The 16686-nt window shown below is 41.0% G+C and overlaps 1 protein-coding gene across 1 annotated transcript in view; it reads right to left on the bottom strand.

Annotated features, from left to right (window-relative positions):
• Nucleotides 1-16686, bottom strand: part of CNTNAP2 (contactin associated protein 2) — a 1960721-nt gene that overhangs the window by 696878 nt on the left and 1247157 nt on the right. The window contains exon 12 of the mRNA XM_042974552.1: nt 11512-11631. Within this exon, the coding sequence (XP_042830486.1) occupies nt 11512-11631 (120 nt within the window). The remainder of the gene's footprint in view (nt 1-11511; nt 11632-16686) is intronic.

The raw sequence follows: 16686 nt of genomic DNA, 5'->3' as shown, positions 1-16686 counted from the left end.
GAGAGAAGAGAAGAGACAGAAACAGAGAGAGATAAGGCTGAGGGAGACAGGGATCATGGGAAGCATGAGATCCAGCACAGGGAGAGGTGAGGAATTCCCAGCTGAACGACACTAGTGTGGCAACGTGAGGTTTCACGATGACAGCATGCCCCAGACACAGACAGCAAACAGTCTGGGTGGGAGAATGTAGACACATCAGCAAGATGCCCATGACCATTTTACAGTCTCTTAAAAACTGAGAAAGGACGGAAAAGCAGAAGGGGCCAAGATGGTTCCCCAGGGAAGACTGAATAAAACAGATGTACAGACAAGCAAAGAGGAAACGACGACGGCGACAATGATGATGTTGTTCTTGCCTGGTCTCACTTTTTAATGCTGACTATCTTTGCTCAACAATATTACTGAAAACAGGTCATGATGTGAAGGGAGGTCAGCCCTAACAGAGTCCCCTGTCCACCAATGAAATAAAGACATTTTTGACAACTTTGTTACTTCCTCTCTTCACAAATGAGACAGATGCTGCCATGTGGCAGTCATTTGTAGGACACCGATGAGCTTTAGGGCATTAGCTTAAGTGAGTCCCAGGCAATATGGTTCCAATATTTGCCAGTTTAGGCAACATGTACTATTGGTACAGTTTATTGTAACTTTTTCAGTTGCATCGATTGGACCAAGCTAAGGTAAAACAAGAAATTAGCTGCTCTATGAGATTCTCTCAACAAAATTGCAAGAAACCTTTTTATATGGAAATCTGTTTACTCAGAAGGGATGAAAGGTGACCCACAAAACCGAAAAGGGTAGGGTTTGGAGAGAGAAACCCAAACGTACTGGCTTGAGGTCAGGCAGAGGAGAGGACTTCCTAGGGCAGGCCTGTGCAATGATTCTCGTGTTCTTTGGTTTCTGACCATAAGGCAATAAGCTGACCTTAATTGGATCTCCCAAGGTGTTTTCCCCCCTCCTTCCTGCCTGATCAGCTGATTACAGAGGACTAGATAAGAGTCTCAGACCCCAAATGTCAGACGACTCAACAGCCCTTAGCTATAGACAATGTAAAGCCATTCTTGGCTACGGAGGAGGCAGGGGGAGATCACATAACAAAGGCACTGCTTTAAAAAAAAAAAAAAAAAAAAAGAGGTTAGAGTGGAAGAGAGCCAAAGCATAAGAGACTGTTAAAAACTGAGAACAAACTGAGGGTTGATGGGGGGTGGGAGGGAGGGGAGGGTGGCTGATGGGTATTGAGGAGGGCACCTTTTGGGATGAGCACTGGGTGTTGTATGGAAACCAATTTGACAATAAACTTCATATATTGAAAAATAAATAAATAAATAAAGCACCAAAGGGCAGTGTATTTAAAATACTGTCTAGGAAGGCGTGTAAAAATATTCGGAGGTGGGTGCATTTGCATCTGGGGTACCCTTTTGGAGGCTCCAGACATGACCCTGAGGACCCAGTTATAGCTCTAAAGCTGTTTCTTCTTGATTTTCCATGGCATCCCATACTCCCTCCCAGACCCTGTCCCATGGCATGGGCCTCACCCCACCTCTAATAGCGTTCTTCTCCTTCTCGTGATTTAAGTTCAAAACCCATTCGAGAGCTTTCGTGGTATTAACCTATCACTGTGACTGGCACACAATGAAGAGGTTTGAAAGAGAGCCTGGCAGGTGAAAGCCATCTGTGGAATAAAAGTATGAATCCAGAAGGGAGTCTTGGGCAAGTGGGTAATCAGTTACGGAGAAGAGCTCTCTTTTCAGGCTGTGTTTGATCAGTGAGTTGGTTCCTAGATTTTCAATTGAAGCTGTATGAACAGAATTGAATTCAAAGATTTACACTGATTGTGAGGAACTGAAATAGCTGAGCACGCGAGGCGGGAGTTGCTGAGTGATTACAAAGGTTTTTTTTTTTTTTTAACAAAGACAGTTTGTGAGAGGTCGGCCAAGAGGAGAAGACGTCCTAAGAGGAGACGCCAAGGAGAGCTCTTCTATGTGCAGGTTAACAAAGGAGGAGGTGCACTGGGTTAGGAGACCAAAAAGGGAGAGAAAAGGCCTGTGATGAGAAAAAATATAAATGAGCAGAGGGAATAAAATGGAAGAAGCCAGTGTTTTGAGGCTTCCACTTGAGGCCACGAATTTATCAGAGAAATAGTTCATGACACATGGAAACACCAAGGGACTGGAAGCATAGTAATGCCCGGTCTGTGGATGTTAATAAGCCTAACAGAGAATAGGGGGGCTGCGTGTGTCCTCATTTCTTGCTGGTTTCCTTGCAGAAAAGGGAAGAATAAGGCACTGTGATCACATTAAATATTACGCACTATGATCCCCAACACAATTCCATTCAATGTCGTTACATTCTCACACCAGATTTGGTTAGATTTGGTGTAAGATTTTACATCGACAAAATAACTAGATATTGGCAACAGAATTTAAATTATCCTTAAAGTTGGGCTCAAACCCTAAGGGATGGCTAACCTAGGTAGATAGGAAATATATGACTTATCCTATAAAGCTCTCAGAAAACTGTAACTTGTAGTTGAATTTAGAGCTAAAATTGATAATAATTGCTTAATGGTTTCGATTCTGATTTCATGTAAAATGTGTTCTCTGATTAAAAACCCCAAGGCATTCGTTGCTCAATTAAGAAGTAAATAGTTTACAGCAAAAATGCTGTCCAAACCACAGATAATAAATTAGAGCCGTGTAAGGAAGTTTTGATGATAACGATCACAGAAAGATATGGGTATGAGGTGCTGATTTTGGAAATCATATTACAGATCATACTACAAAATCCAAAATGAGGAGTAGTGTTTGAACCACACAGACACATACGCGCGCACACACACACACACACACACACACACACACACAGTAACTAGGACCTCTGGTTCTGAATCGCACAACCCTAAGAAGTCAACCTCTGTAACTTACTAAGATTTGCTGTGTGACTTAGGGCTTAGTATTGCTGATCATTACCTACCTTGTGGGGTTGTTCTGAACTACTGGATGATGAACGAGTTAACACGGGCAATCCACCTAGAATAGCGCCGGACATTAAGTTTGCCTCGAGAATATATACAGCTTCAAGTATAAAATGCAAAGCCTTTATGACACATTTCCTACCATGTTAGTAATTCATATCTGGAGCTGGTAAGCAGTTTTTATTTTTTTTAAATCATATTTTCAAGATTTCCTAAACTGAACAATATGCTAAAGGCTCTAAGAAAAATGATAATTAAAAAAGCTTAATATTTTACACACTAAACGTGGCACTGTTACTCAAAAGATAAGAATGAATGCAGCTGGAATTATGACTACTCCACAAAGGTATTCGTAGCTAGGTGTGGTGAGAAGAATACAAAGATGGTCGCCAAGATTCCCGTCACCCGGGGTTTACTCCCTGCTAGGCCCCACCCCTTGAATGTGGGTAGGATCAGCGAGCACGATGGGTCATAACTCCTGCAGGTAGGTCCCTCTACCTGGCAAAGGTAAAGAGATTTTGCGGATGTAAGCAAGGCCCCCAATCAATTGACTTCCGTTAATCAAACAGGTAATTATCCTGGGTAGTCATGACCTACTCGAGTGAGCTCTTGAGAGACAGTCTGGAGACCAGAGAGATCCATCAACTGCCAAGCTGTGAGAGGGACTCACGGCTGGGACCTGGGAGCAGCAGCCTGGATTGCTGAGAGCATCCACAGCCAACAGCCAGGAAGGAAACGGGGCCCTCATTAAAACTACAAGGAACTGAATTCTGTCAACAACTTGAATGAACATGGGAGAGGATCCCAAGCCTCAGAGGAAATCACGGCCCCTCTGACTCCCTCATTTCAGCCTGTGAGACCTGAGCAGTGGGCCCGCTAACCCGTGGCCGACTCCTGACCGACGGAAACGTTGACATAATAAATTGTGAGCTGCGAAGAAAATGAATATGATCGAGAAGGACCTGCTTTGCTTTGCTGGGGGGAAGGGTATATGAGCAGGAATGGTGGGGGAGGTTCACGATACTTCCCAGGAAGCCACGCGCACCACCAGAGACTCATTTCCTTTACTTCACTGCCGAAACTTCTGAGAAGCATAATAATAAATAAAATGATATTACCGAGTGCAAGTGCTTAGGAACTTGAGTAACAAGCTCTCTATAAATATTAGATTAAAAAGACATGAACAGCTTTTACCATTATAGAGGATAATAGAATTTGATCAGCTAAATCCCAGGGCTTTATAAAGCACAAATTATGTAAACAAGCTTAATGGCTTTTTTGATAAAACTACAAAACTAGTTCTAGGAAGAATACAGGAGGTGTTTGGACTTCCAACTTCACACGCTACAGCACAGATGCTTACTTAAATTTAAAAAAATTAAACACGAATGCAGAGAGGGTTATAAAGAACATGAATTAGCGTACAGAATATTAAGAAAAACATTGTTTTTGATTTAGAGATAAGGAGTAAGTTTCTTACTTACTGAGGATAATGGCTGGATCTAGCTTTATATACAAATTGTTATTAATCAGCGGGCAGAAAGAAGCAAATGAAGCTTCAAATATAAAAGTTCAAGGTTTCTAGGAAGAGATGTTGGTAAACATCTTAAGAAAATAGAACTAGGAGCTTAAATGTTAAAAAAAAAAACTGCACGGATAACAGAGGTAAATACTCAAAATATATGACAGTTTATGTTCATGAAAGTCATATTTACAACAGCAAATTCTCAGAGAGAGGGTCAGAGTGGAGAAAGAGGGTCACCTCCTGGCAAGGGTGACCGTGCCTACGTTTTATAATACGCCCTAAGATCCAAACAAGAAAACCAGGCTTTGGCTTGCGTAGAACGATGTCTTCTTCCACAAAAGACTTCAATGGATACATTCTCTCCTCAATACCAACTCCACAGTACTTGAAGTGCTCTGTCATTTAGGGTACCCCCTAATTTCCAAGCCATGTAGCCCTGAACTGCAAATAGTCAAAAGAAGAATTGCATAGTAGGAGACCTGCCTCATGATAGAAAATGAGGAGTGCCAATTTATGTCAGACTTGGGCAGGAAATGAGTAAATTCAAGCTTATTTGAGATAAGAGGATTCTGCCTCTAGGTTATTTGACTGCAAGTAGTGACATTTTTCTTTCATGTTCCATAATAGAATTTTTCTTTTTCTTTTTTTCTTATCCTCTCTCTCTTTCTCCCTCTCTCTCTCTCTTTTTTTTTTTTTTTTTAATAATGGAAGTCAGTGTAGAGATCCTCTCACTTCAGTCCCTACATTTCACTTACAAGGAAACCAGAAACTGAGATAGTGCTCAAAGTTCTACAGGGCATTTGTATAGTGGTACCTGCCTATGGCACAGCTGTACCAGGCACGCCCCTTTCCTAACGTGGCCCTGGCTTTCTTTGTTCCACTTCATGCAATTAGCCAAGGCAGAAACCTGGGCATCATTTTCAACTCTTATCGCACCAGCCACAGTCTGGCCAACTCGACTTCCTAAATATCCATGAAGTCAATCCCCTCCTTAACCTGACTGTCACCACCTTAAATCTCAGTTTCAACTCCTGGATTACAACAGGGGTGTTCTAACTTGTCTCCCTGTTCTATGTCTAGGTCTCCTTTGGAGAATTCTACTCAAGGTCATGCTTTGGCAACTGGGTGGCTCGGTCATTATGCATCTGACTTCAGCTCAGGTCATGATCTCACAGTCAGTGAGTTTGAGTCCCACATCGGGTGAGCACGAGCCCTGCTTCTGTGAAAAACAGGAACCCCAGGTGAGCCCTGATTTTCTCTCCCTCTCTCTCTCTCTGCCCCTTGCTCACTTGCGCTCTCTCTCTCTCAAAACAAAAAAATATATAGTATTATCAAATGCTTGCTTTTCCCTCAGGACCAAATTTCAACTGCTTTTGCATGCCGTACAAAGCACTGTATGAGTTGATCAATTTTTCCCACCCCCTCTGCTACTTTTCCAGGCCCCACAACACCCACTTGTTCTTTAAGACTCAGCTCATGAGTCCACTGTTTTGTGGGAGATTTTGCTGGTCCCCGAGTCTAGGGTAACTGCTGATTTTAGGGTTTCCTAGAGTTGTCCATGCAGACCTTTGGAGGTTGGTCACTTCCAGCCATACCACATTCCCTGCCTCCTGCTTGCCATTACTTGCTATACTTAGGTGCATTGCCTTGTTCATTATAGACATTTTCATTGATTCAGTCACTCTCCACCCTCAAAACTTGTTTTCATTCTCTAAGACCCAAGAAGTCACTTCAACATCCATAGGGATGACCCATTTTTCCCCAAAATGCTCTTAGATGCTCTTTCCCCACGTACTCTCAATTACATTCTCCTAGACGCCTACATGTTATTTAATCATCAGAAACCTGATCTCTGCTGAGTTCCTGAGAGCTCATTCCCAAGATGCCTTTTCCCTATTTACATCAAGCCCTAAGTGATATTACTTGTCATATATTCATATGCTAACAATTAGCACATTTATACCTAACCCAAATATCCTTTGTAAGGTCTTACTGTAACTGCAAAATTTGATTCTCAAGTCAGATGGTATACAGCACCTCACATTTAACTATGCCAAAACTGACTTCTTGAATTTTCTCTAAATCTGTTCTTCCCTTAATTGTCCACATCTCCCAATGGCACTGTAATTCACCTAGTCATTCAGTCCACATATTCGGGAGTTATTTTTGATAACTGTCTTTAGCTATGCTCACCTAATCTGTCATCCATCCTGATAAGTCTACCTTCAGAATAGATCTAAAATTCATCTCTTTCTCCTCACTTAAACTGTGACCACTCTAGTTCAAGAAGGAGATGATGCTTCCTTGGACTTTCACAAAAACTCCAGAACCAGTCTCAGTGTTTCTACTCTGCAACTCATGGCACCCCCAATGGTAATTTTAAACAAGACCCTCTCCTTCTCCTGCTTAAAACCTTTCCATGGAGTCCCACCCCCTGTGCTGAAAAATAATTGAAAACATAAAAAGCAAGCTTTTCTATGTACCTCCACCCTTACTGCCTGGTCTGCTCTGGCCCTGCCTATCTGGAAGCTTCACTTTGAGCCCCTCTCCGAGGCTCTCTATGCTCCAGACTCTGGCCACTCGGGTCTCAGGTTCTTGGAAGGAAACAATCTCTTTCATGCCTTGCAGAGTTAATTTACAGGGCTCATTTCCTCCCCTCACCTTCCTGAGTGCTTTGTCTCTTTTCATACTTTAGATTTTGGCTAAAAAGTTGCTTCCCAAGAGAGGCATTATCTAAAATCCAGTATCCAAAGTAAATATGTCCTCAGAATTCCATTACTTTTCTTGATAGAAAAATCACTTATTTGTTTGCCTTTTTTAATGTTTATGTATTTTTGAGAGAGAGAGAGAGAGAGAGAGAGAGAGAGGCAGAGTGTGAGTGGGGGGGAGGAGCAGAGAGAGAGGAGACACAGAATCTGAAGCAGGCTCCAGGCTGTGAGCTGCCATGAGGCCACATTCGAACCCACAAAGCATGAGATCATGACCTGAGCTGAAGTTGGACGCTTCACCGACTGAGCCACCCAGGTGCCCCTATTTGTTTGCTTTTTAAATGTGTTTTATTATTAGTCGTGAAGGCATTTGGTTATCCACTTATCTCTCATGGCACAATTCCTGATGCATAGTGGATATATAAATTAAAAAAAAAGCCTGGAAAAAGGATTGTAGAGGTATCCTCAAACACTCTTACTGTTTTTCCATAAAGACTGTGAAAATATTCACAGTCTTTGGGAATTTTTTGGTGTGTATTATATATTTTTAATTAAAATTCTTCCTTGAGTAATATAGATCCATATGCAGTTGTGATAAATAAGAGAGGTCTCTTGTACCCTTCATTCACTTGACCCAGTGGTGCCACCTTGTAAAACTACAGTACAGCATCACAACCAGGATATTCACAGTACAGTCAGGATACTAAACATTTCCATCAGGACAAAAGTCCCTCATGTTTCTCTTCTATAACCACACCTTCTGTACTCCCACCCATCCCTCCTTAACCCCCCAGCAGCCATTAAGCTGTTCTCCATTTCCATAATTTTGTCATTTCAAGAATGTTCTATAAATGAAATCAGACAGTATATAATGTTTTGAGACTGGATTTTTTTTTCACTCAGCATAATTCACTGGAGATTTATTTTTCTTGCATTGGATCAAGAGTTCTTTTTTTTTTTTTTTTTTTTTACTGCTGAAGACTATCCCATGGTATGGATGTACCAAGTCTGTCTGGCCTTTCACCTGTTGAAGGGTATCTGGGTTCTTTCCAGTTTCTGGCTATTACCACTAAGTCTGCTGTGATAAGCTGCATATAGGTTTTCATGTGAACATGTCCTTATTCCCCTGGGGTACATGTCCAGGAATGCAACTGCAGGGTCAGGTAGTAGTTGCATGTTTAGTTTTTAAAGAAACTATTATTAGGAATTGGGGATGGAAATAAGGATGATTTGCCAGAGGTATCGTAAAGAAGAAATTGAGAATATAACAGAAACAGTGAGCTTAGGTGACCAAAAGATATCAGCAGGTTGAAATTGTGGACTGAATCGAACAATAACATTTTCTAAAAGGGACACACTTCAAGTCCTCCCCTATGATTCAATATGAAACATAATGAGGATAAGGAATACAGTAGTTATTTGATAATGTTAAACAAACAAATACAATGTGGAGACATACGTTGACAGAAGTGTGGTAATAATGATTGTTTGGAGGAACTCCTTGTCCAAAAATCAAGGGAGACTTCCTTTTTCCTGTCAGGACCTAAATTAATTGTGTTTTTGTTTCCTTTGTCCTTTCTTTTAAATTGGTAATTGAATTCACAGTTTAGGATTCCAAAGAATAGATCTAAATCAGAAGTAATTTTCAATAGTGTCTTTATTTTCCACCAAATCTATATCAGATATTATTGGTCGGCGAGGTCCCTTTCCTTAAATTTTTCACATCTCTGTGCAAGTGGAAAGCTCTCCCCCATCCCACCCCAGCCATAGAAAGAAAGAAAAAAAGGATGATCCCTGCCAAGACATTGTTTCTTCCCCAGAGAAGATGTTTTGCTCCCATTTTTAAAATACGTGATATATTCAACAGTGGTAACACCCCATTATGCTTGGGTCGCTGAGAAGTAGGACAGCTCTACTCTTTAACACAAGTGTTATAAAGTAAGGTGCATATTCACTTTCTCAGGATACAGAGCGATAGATATATCAAGACTTCTAGAATTATTCATGCTGTCATTCCCTCCTCCTCTTCAACATATTATTTCTTGAAATGCAACAGCCCAAACCAACCTGTGTAGTACCATGCTGTCCTAATGATGTCAAGTTCATGTTCTTTCCAGATGAAGGAAGGGTTAATGGGTGGCAAAAGGCCAAGAATGCCAGCTGGCCTTCAATGGTCCCTGACACGCTGGTGTTCATAACTATCTTGAATGATACAAGAAGCATATTCTTACCGTATAAGGTGGTACTGTACTCTTTATTGTCCGGATGTGTTTAGAGTATTGGGTTAAACTATAATCATATTTTGTATATATTAGAAGAAATAAAAATCAGGATTCTTACAGATTAAATCCAGTTCTCATCGATTATATTTGAGTTCAAATAAGATTAACATGAAGGTAAACAAGAAAGGACTTGAGTGCAATGACAAGTACAACCATCAATATGCTCTTACGTCAAGCTTTCTGGTACGTGGGTTTCTTCTCTGGGATATGTTTAGAGTTCTTGGCGTGGAAAGATAATTTTGGGAGGACAGCTACCATTTTACCATTTTCTCTACATACTATATTCCTGTCTTTATCATTCTCCTTCTGTTCTGGGCCATGCCTGGCTTCCTGATATTGCGGGGAGTCCTCCACAGGGTTTGCTTCCCCTCAACGCTGTTCGGGGTTCTCCCTTTGAGTGGCACAATCCTATTTCCATTTCGCACCTACGTTGGGGAATGTCATCGAAAAGATGTGACTACTGATTGTCCTGTAAGCTGAACCCAAGCACTCCGAGGCTTCTCACTTCCAAATGTCACCCTCTCCTGTCCTTGGAATGTGGGTTCCACTAGCCTTTTCCTCTCCTAGAGGTTGCTCCAAGAACAGAGTTGAGATGGTGATGCGATGCTGAGAACACCTGTATGGTACATGTGACTGGACCCAGTTAAGGCCTCTTTAGAAACTTCTAAGAATTTGCTGCCATCCTTATGCTTCTTAAAACTGCCACCTGCCAACCTGGAGTGACCTGCCTCTCCCCCTGCCCTCCGGTTTCAGATTACACCAGAAAAGTTCCCTGGAGGGTTGCGAACCAACAAGCTACTCAGTCAAAGTCTCCAGAGGTTGAGCCAGTAAGTGTGGAAAACAAAGATAAGAACAAGAAACCCGTGATTCTAAAGCACTGCCAGATTTAAGAACCATTGGCCTCAAACAGATTTGTATTTAATCTTGTCTGAATAATATAAACAAGATATTTAACTCTCTAATCCTTCAAAAAAAATAATAATACTTTGCTCCCGGGTAACATTTACTGAAAGTCTACCATGTGTCAGATAATATGTGAAGAACCGAACGTACATTATCTTCTTTAATTTATGTAATAATGTTATGAAGTAGATCTAGATATTACTATTAACCCATTTTACAGATAAACGTACTGAGGCTTATTGAGTTATTAAACTTAATAAATAACGTGCCCAAGATTGATGGAGCCAGAATGTAAACCAGGTAGTGTAAGTAAAGAATTCATCATGGTATCTGACACACAGTAGACAGATCATGTAGTAATCATCATAAATAGCATCAAATAATCATCATTACTGTTATAATCAAATGCCTCAGCAGTTTCCATCAAATGCTGATCCTCTCCTGGAGCCAGTGAATAGTACATGTCCCCACACTCTTCTACTTTGGAGGGTAAGACATTACTAAGTATCTGATGGAAAATCTGTTCTTAGACATCTGTATATCTTACACATTGTGGGTGTTTACAAGAACCCCACAATTTCATTTCATAACCCTGAAATTTAATACGGAAGTAAAGAAAAACTAGGTTCTCTTCTGATGTAGAAAACTCCAGATACATTTTGTGAAAGGTGCAGGTGATGCCAGAATAGGATTTCAGTACCCAGAAAGTCTCCTTCTGTAACTGGGGGGCCCAGGGAAGCTCTGGAATGGTCCATAAGCTTCCCCTCACACAGGCAGTATGGACAGTCAAGCAGTCTACGTTACTCATGGAGGCTGCTTCGTGGGTCAGTCCTTTCTATGGACTTCAACCTTCAATTTCACTTTCTGGGTTTTTCCCCTACATACTGATATTTTAAAATTATGTCCTGCTCAAGTCAGAAGGTGGACTTTAAAAAAAACAGGTTAGAAGATTTTATTGTAGAAATACATTTCACCGTTTTATGGAACAAATCCAACAATACATAGCTTATTACATGCTGAGATAAGAATGTGGCCCAGAAGAAATACACCTGGGTAGTACTGTCCATGCTCAACACGTAGAAAAGGAATGTTCGTGAAACATAAATATGGCACTGTTACCTGTCATGTTGCAGTAGACTTTCAGAGGCCCCAGCGGTCCACTGCCATCAGGATCTATCCAGTAGTAATTTGATGTCTGGCCCAGGTGTTTGTATGCTTCACAGGAAGGCTCATAGATCGCTGGAACAGAATAGCCTACATGAGAAAGGTGCAGCGCAAATGGCTCCCCAGAGAGGTGCCCCAGCCACATCCAATACTGGCTAGCCACTAGCGAGCGGTATACCCTCCTGTTGGGAGTGGCATTCTTTTTCTCTACACTTAAATTCATGATTTGGTTCTTACTCTATAAGCCTTTTTGACCTAACAAAGATAGCGAGTTCCTGCTATGGCTTTATAGTTGGAAAAAAATATAAACCAAACAATAAATTGTTAAATAAATGTAATGTTGCATTAGGGCTCATGATCGTTGAAAAAATACTTAATCTGTAGTTATTTATACATGTCATCTCCTTACTGTAGGGGGCTTTATTTTGAAAGGCCATAAATATTGGTTGTTTCGTTGGGCTAAAAGAAAAATCCCCCCCCCCTCACACACACACACACACACACACACACACACACACACACACTTTTTTTGCATAGATAGCATAAATTTTCCTCAAACAGCATGGGATTTCTAATCTTCCTTCATTTAAGAAAAAAGGAAAGACACATCCCTGCTTCATTTTATTATAGGTGTATTAATTACATCGCATCTAGTTTTTGTGGAAAGCTGACATCAATGTAATTAAATTACAGGTTCCTTTTCATTGTTTTCCCTTTTGTTCCCATGCTCCCAACACGTTTTCTTTTCTCACAGAGACTGCGTCTGTTTTTAGAAATACAAAATGGGCGTTTACATACCCCCTTTGTAGTTACAACTTCTGGAATACCCTTGGGAAGACTTTTTAAAACAGCGCCACACTGACATTTATGATGACTTTGAAAGAGGTCTTTCCACACTTGCTCTTGGCCAAAAGGCCGAGAAGCGATTGAAAGATGTCTTTCCAAAACTAAGAACTACTTCTGGTAAAGAGCTACCATCAGATGCACACATAGTACAGTCTTTTGGGAAAGTGCACTGGAATTCACATGGCTGGGATCTGTCATTCTTCAACGACGGGTCTGATTCCAGGACCCTTTTCCACCTTCCTGTCCTCTTCCATGTTCTCCGTGCCTCCCTCTGGCTGCCTGTAGTTTCCTCGCCAAGATGTTGGGCCTCCGATTCTATTTCACGTCAACAACAACACACCAGACTAAAACAATTCTCAAATGCTTTGTTTTACTTCACCCTTCTTTCCTCCTTCCATTCTTTCTGCAAATTATTGAGTACCTATGATGTGCTGAGCAGGGATTAGGCAACACAAATACAGCTGTAAGCAATTCAGATGAAGAGCCTTTGGAGTAGGGTCTGTTCACTAATTATTGTGGTATTACTCACGCATTAAGGTGCCACTGGAAGGGGTGAAGATGGAAAGTTATGCAGGGCTCACGCGCCTTTTGTCCCAGTGTGATGATTAATATGCCCAATTTCAGTCTCCCAAGTCTCTTATTTGGATAATAAACTATGGTTGCTCTAATTTTGAATGCCATGCCAACTAAAATATTGCAATAAAGGGCAGCGAGGAAGAGTTTTTAAACCCTTCAGCAGGAAGATGCTATAATTAGATGTAGGTTTTAGAGAGAAAACTCCTGTAGCAAAACAATAGATTTTAGGGAAGTGATTCAGAAATTCATGAGCTCACAGAGGCTGTCATTGCCATAGGCCAGGGGAAGGATGACTGTTTCCATAAGAAAGTGCGAGGATGGATAAAGTATATGGCACTGACTCACATGTTTTTAAAATCAACTGGAGACGGAGACCAGGTGGGTGTAGGGAGTTAGGAAGAAAAAGAGTTCAGAAAGACCTAAACGCACCATTTCTAACTGGCTCCTATTTTTTTGTAACCTCTCTCCAGATAATTACAATTTTTGTGGGTAGCTCAAAATGATCCAGAATGTCAGGTTAGAATTCTAAAGTTCTCCCTTTAGACCCTTTGGCCAATCTGCCATTATAAGCTTTCACGTTTCTTTTTTTTTAATTTAATCATGAGTCACTCTCTTTTCTCCCGGTAAACACCCCATTTTCCTTATCGTGTGGTATCTGTTTACAATAATCACACTATTAATTGGTCGTCTTACCCAAACATCTCTTCACTTTCCCAACAAATTATTCTTTTTACCCAGTGTTAGTCTGGTCCTAAGACATACTTTCATTATGTTAAAAAAAAATGTAATGATTTTTCAGTCTCTGATATTACATCCCAGATTGCTATCTATGCCTACAAGACCTTCGACAAACCTAAGAGCTGTCTCCTGGTTTTGGTGAACTGCCAGTGTAAACCTCGCACACTGATCAGGCAAATTTGACACAGGATCTTGCTCACCCTTTCTGGGGTTACCTTTATCTGCAATACACTACAAGCCTCTTTCTCAGTCTACCAACCTTCTCTACCAGAGTTAACAATTAACGCAGAAGTTCGAAGAAACAGGACTCTGCAATCAAACAGACTTGGGTTGAACTGACTCTGCAAAGCACCATGTATAGAACACAGGTAAAGTGCTTGATCTCACTTAGCCTTGTCTGGAGAAGAGGGATCGGGTACATTGCAATACAGTGACAAGAGCTGGAGGATATGACACCACCAACCGCTTCACCTTTCTATCTGGCCCACGGTCAACATTTAAGAGGTGGAATTTTTATGATTAATATACTCCTTATTAATTAGGTCCTACTCACAGTCCTCCTTTCTTAAGGAGGGCCTCCCTAGTCAACAGTCCGGTCAATATACCCATCTTTCTGTACAATCCGGGGCATCCGTTGCTCATCTCACATCCTGTAATACCTGATTAGAGTCCATTTAGGACTTGATTGACTGTTGGTAATGGAATTGCATATACAACTATTTTATTTCCTAATAAGACTGTGAATTATCCTGCGGGGAGGGTCTAGAAGATACATTTCTCTTTCCTACTCCATGCAATCTAACATGGTAGATGTTTAAGAAAAGCCATCAGAACTAACGAAAGCATGATCTGATGGTAAGCGCGGGTAACTCCTGCACGTCTAAGAAAGCATCTAAGCACTCTTAAGAGGGCTACAGACCTTAATGTGAGGAACTAAGAACCAATTCTGAAGGCTTGTAGATGAGGGAAATCTGGGTGTGCAAGCGGCTTGTCTCTTTGTCTTCAAAGCGTGACTGTTATTCTGTGTGACTTTAACCTACAACTGGCCTTCTGGCTGCTTTTGCCTCATCGACACAAATGGACACCAAGTACTTCAGTCCAAACTTTATCATGTGTGAAAAATCAACTGGACAGCTTGTTAAGATGGGGATTCCTGGGCTTCCCCCCAAAGATTCTGATTCAGCAGAGAATTTGCAGTTGTAATAAGCTTTCAAGTGAGCCTGATACTGCTGGTCCCGACTGCATGTTGAAGGGCCCTGCTCCAATCCTGGAAAAAAGTTAACTCAGGAAGGGTAGGCTAATTCCTTTTTTAAATTTAGATATAAAAGGGAAAAAAAATAGAACACTGAAAGGCAAGACAGTAGCGTTTTAAATAAGGCTGGAATGCCACCTCACTTCACTCAAAATAATGAAAAGGGAGTGGGATACAGACCCCTAAATAAAAATAAGGGTGCCTGGGTGGCTCAGTCAGTTGAGTGTCTGACTCTTTGTTTCGACTCAGGGATTGAGCCCTGTGTGGGTCTCCGTGCTAAGCACGGAGCCTACCTGAGATCTTCTTTCTCTATCTCCTTCTGCCCCTTTACCCCGTTTGCAATCTCTCTGTGTCTCAAATTAAAAAAAATAAAACCCTAAATAAAAATACATGTCAAAAGAAACATACTTGGATGAATGCACCCACATGGTAACAGTGATCATCTTTGATTAATAAGACTATGGATGATATAAAACTTCATACTTTTCTGTTTTCCATACTACTTATAATGTGTGTTAGTTACACTATCATTAAAAATACACTTGCAAAATACATATCTAGAATAACGGCACGGAGGTAAGATGGCAAGTACAGCTCGGTATAATGAAACTGTATTAGTTTTTTAACTGAATGAGGAATGAAGAGATAAAAACTGAGAATAAACTGAGGGTTGATGGGGGGTGGGAGGGAGGGGAAAGTGAGTGATGGGCGTTGAGGAGGGCACCTGTTGGGATGAGCCCTGGGTGTTGTATGGAAACCAATTTGACAATAAATTTCATATTAAAAAAAGTTGATTCAACATTATCCTAAAAAAATCTCCTTTCTGTCATTTACTACATAGAAACTCCCTTTAACTTTTAGTTTTCTTAGCTGTAAAATGAAGGCAACGATACCTCCTTCACTGTTATTGTAACGATTAAGTGAAATCACACACACTTTGTCAACTAAAAAGAATTGAGTATATTGACATTTTAATGCAGAGAATGAGCTAACCAAAGCATTTACCCTGCATGCCTCAGCCGGTTAGCTTGGCATCCAGTGGAGGCATAGCTGGGCTGTACAATTTGTGCACATGAAGCCTGAGGAGCTGAAAGAGCACGAGGGCTAAGGCAGAAGCCGATGAAGAAAGAAAAGAGTGTGAGCCATCATCAGTGATGGAGTTTTGCTAGGAGACTGCTGAAGAGCAGAGAGGCAACTGGGCCGATGGGGAAATAAACAGACTCATCAAGTCCATTGATTTATCGGAAAAGTAATTTTTCTCTGCTGTGACTTCTAGTCCCAAATAAAAGGTCTCATGTTAGTCTACATATTCGTAAATAAATCTCAGAGGTTCAGAAATACTATGATTGAACACATTAGATTGGATTTCATAGCATGTAAAATTCCAGAAAGTGGTGAATCCTAAGTATATTATACACATTTACTAAACAACGAATGTTGTCTGTCTGGTATCATACTAGGCACAATGGAAAATGACAAAGTATGGCTTTATTAGTTTCATGTGGCTGCTGTAACAAATAAGCAAATATTAACGGACTGAAACAACACCAACTGATTATCTTACGGTTCTCGAGAAGTTTGAGATGGATTTCCCATTCTAAATTCAAGGTGTCTGTGGGGCTGTTCTCCTTCTGAAAAGTCTGGGGGAGAGTCCATTTTCTCACCTCTTTCAGCTTCTAGACTCCACCCACATCCCCTGCTCATTGTCCCAACTTTCT

This window comes from Panthera tigris, chromosome A2 (assembly GCF_018350195.1).
Source record: "Panthera tigris isolate Pti1 chromosome A2, P.tigris_Pti1_mat1.1, whole genome shotgun sequence".
Classification (NCBI taxonomy): domain Eukaryota; kingdom Metazoa; phylum Chordata; class Mammalia; order Carnivora; family Felidae; genus Panthera; species Panthera tigris.
The sequence above is the reverse complement of the archived record's forward strand: the minus strand, read 5'-3'. Positions and strand labels throughout refer to the sequence as shown.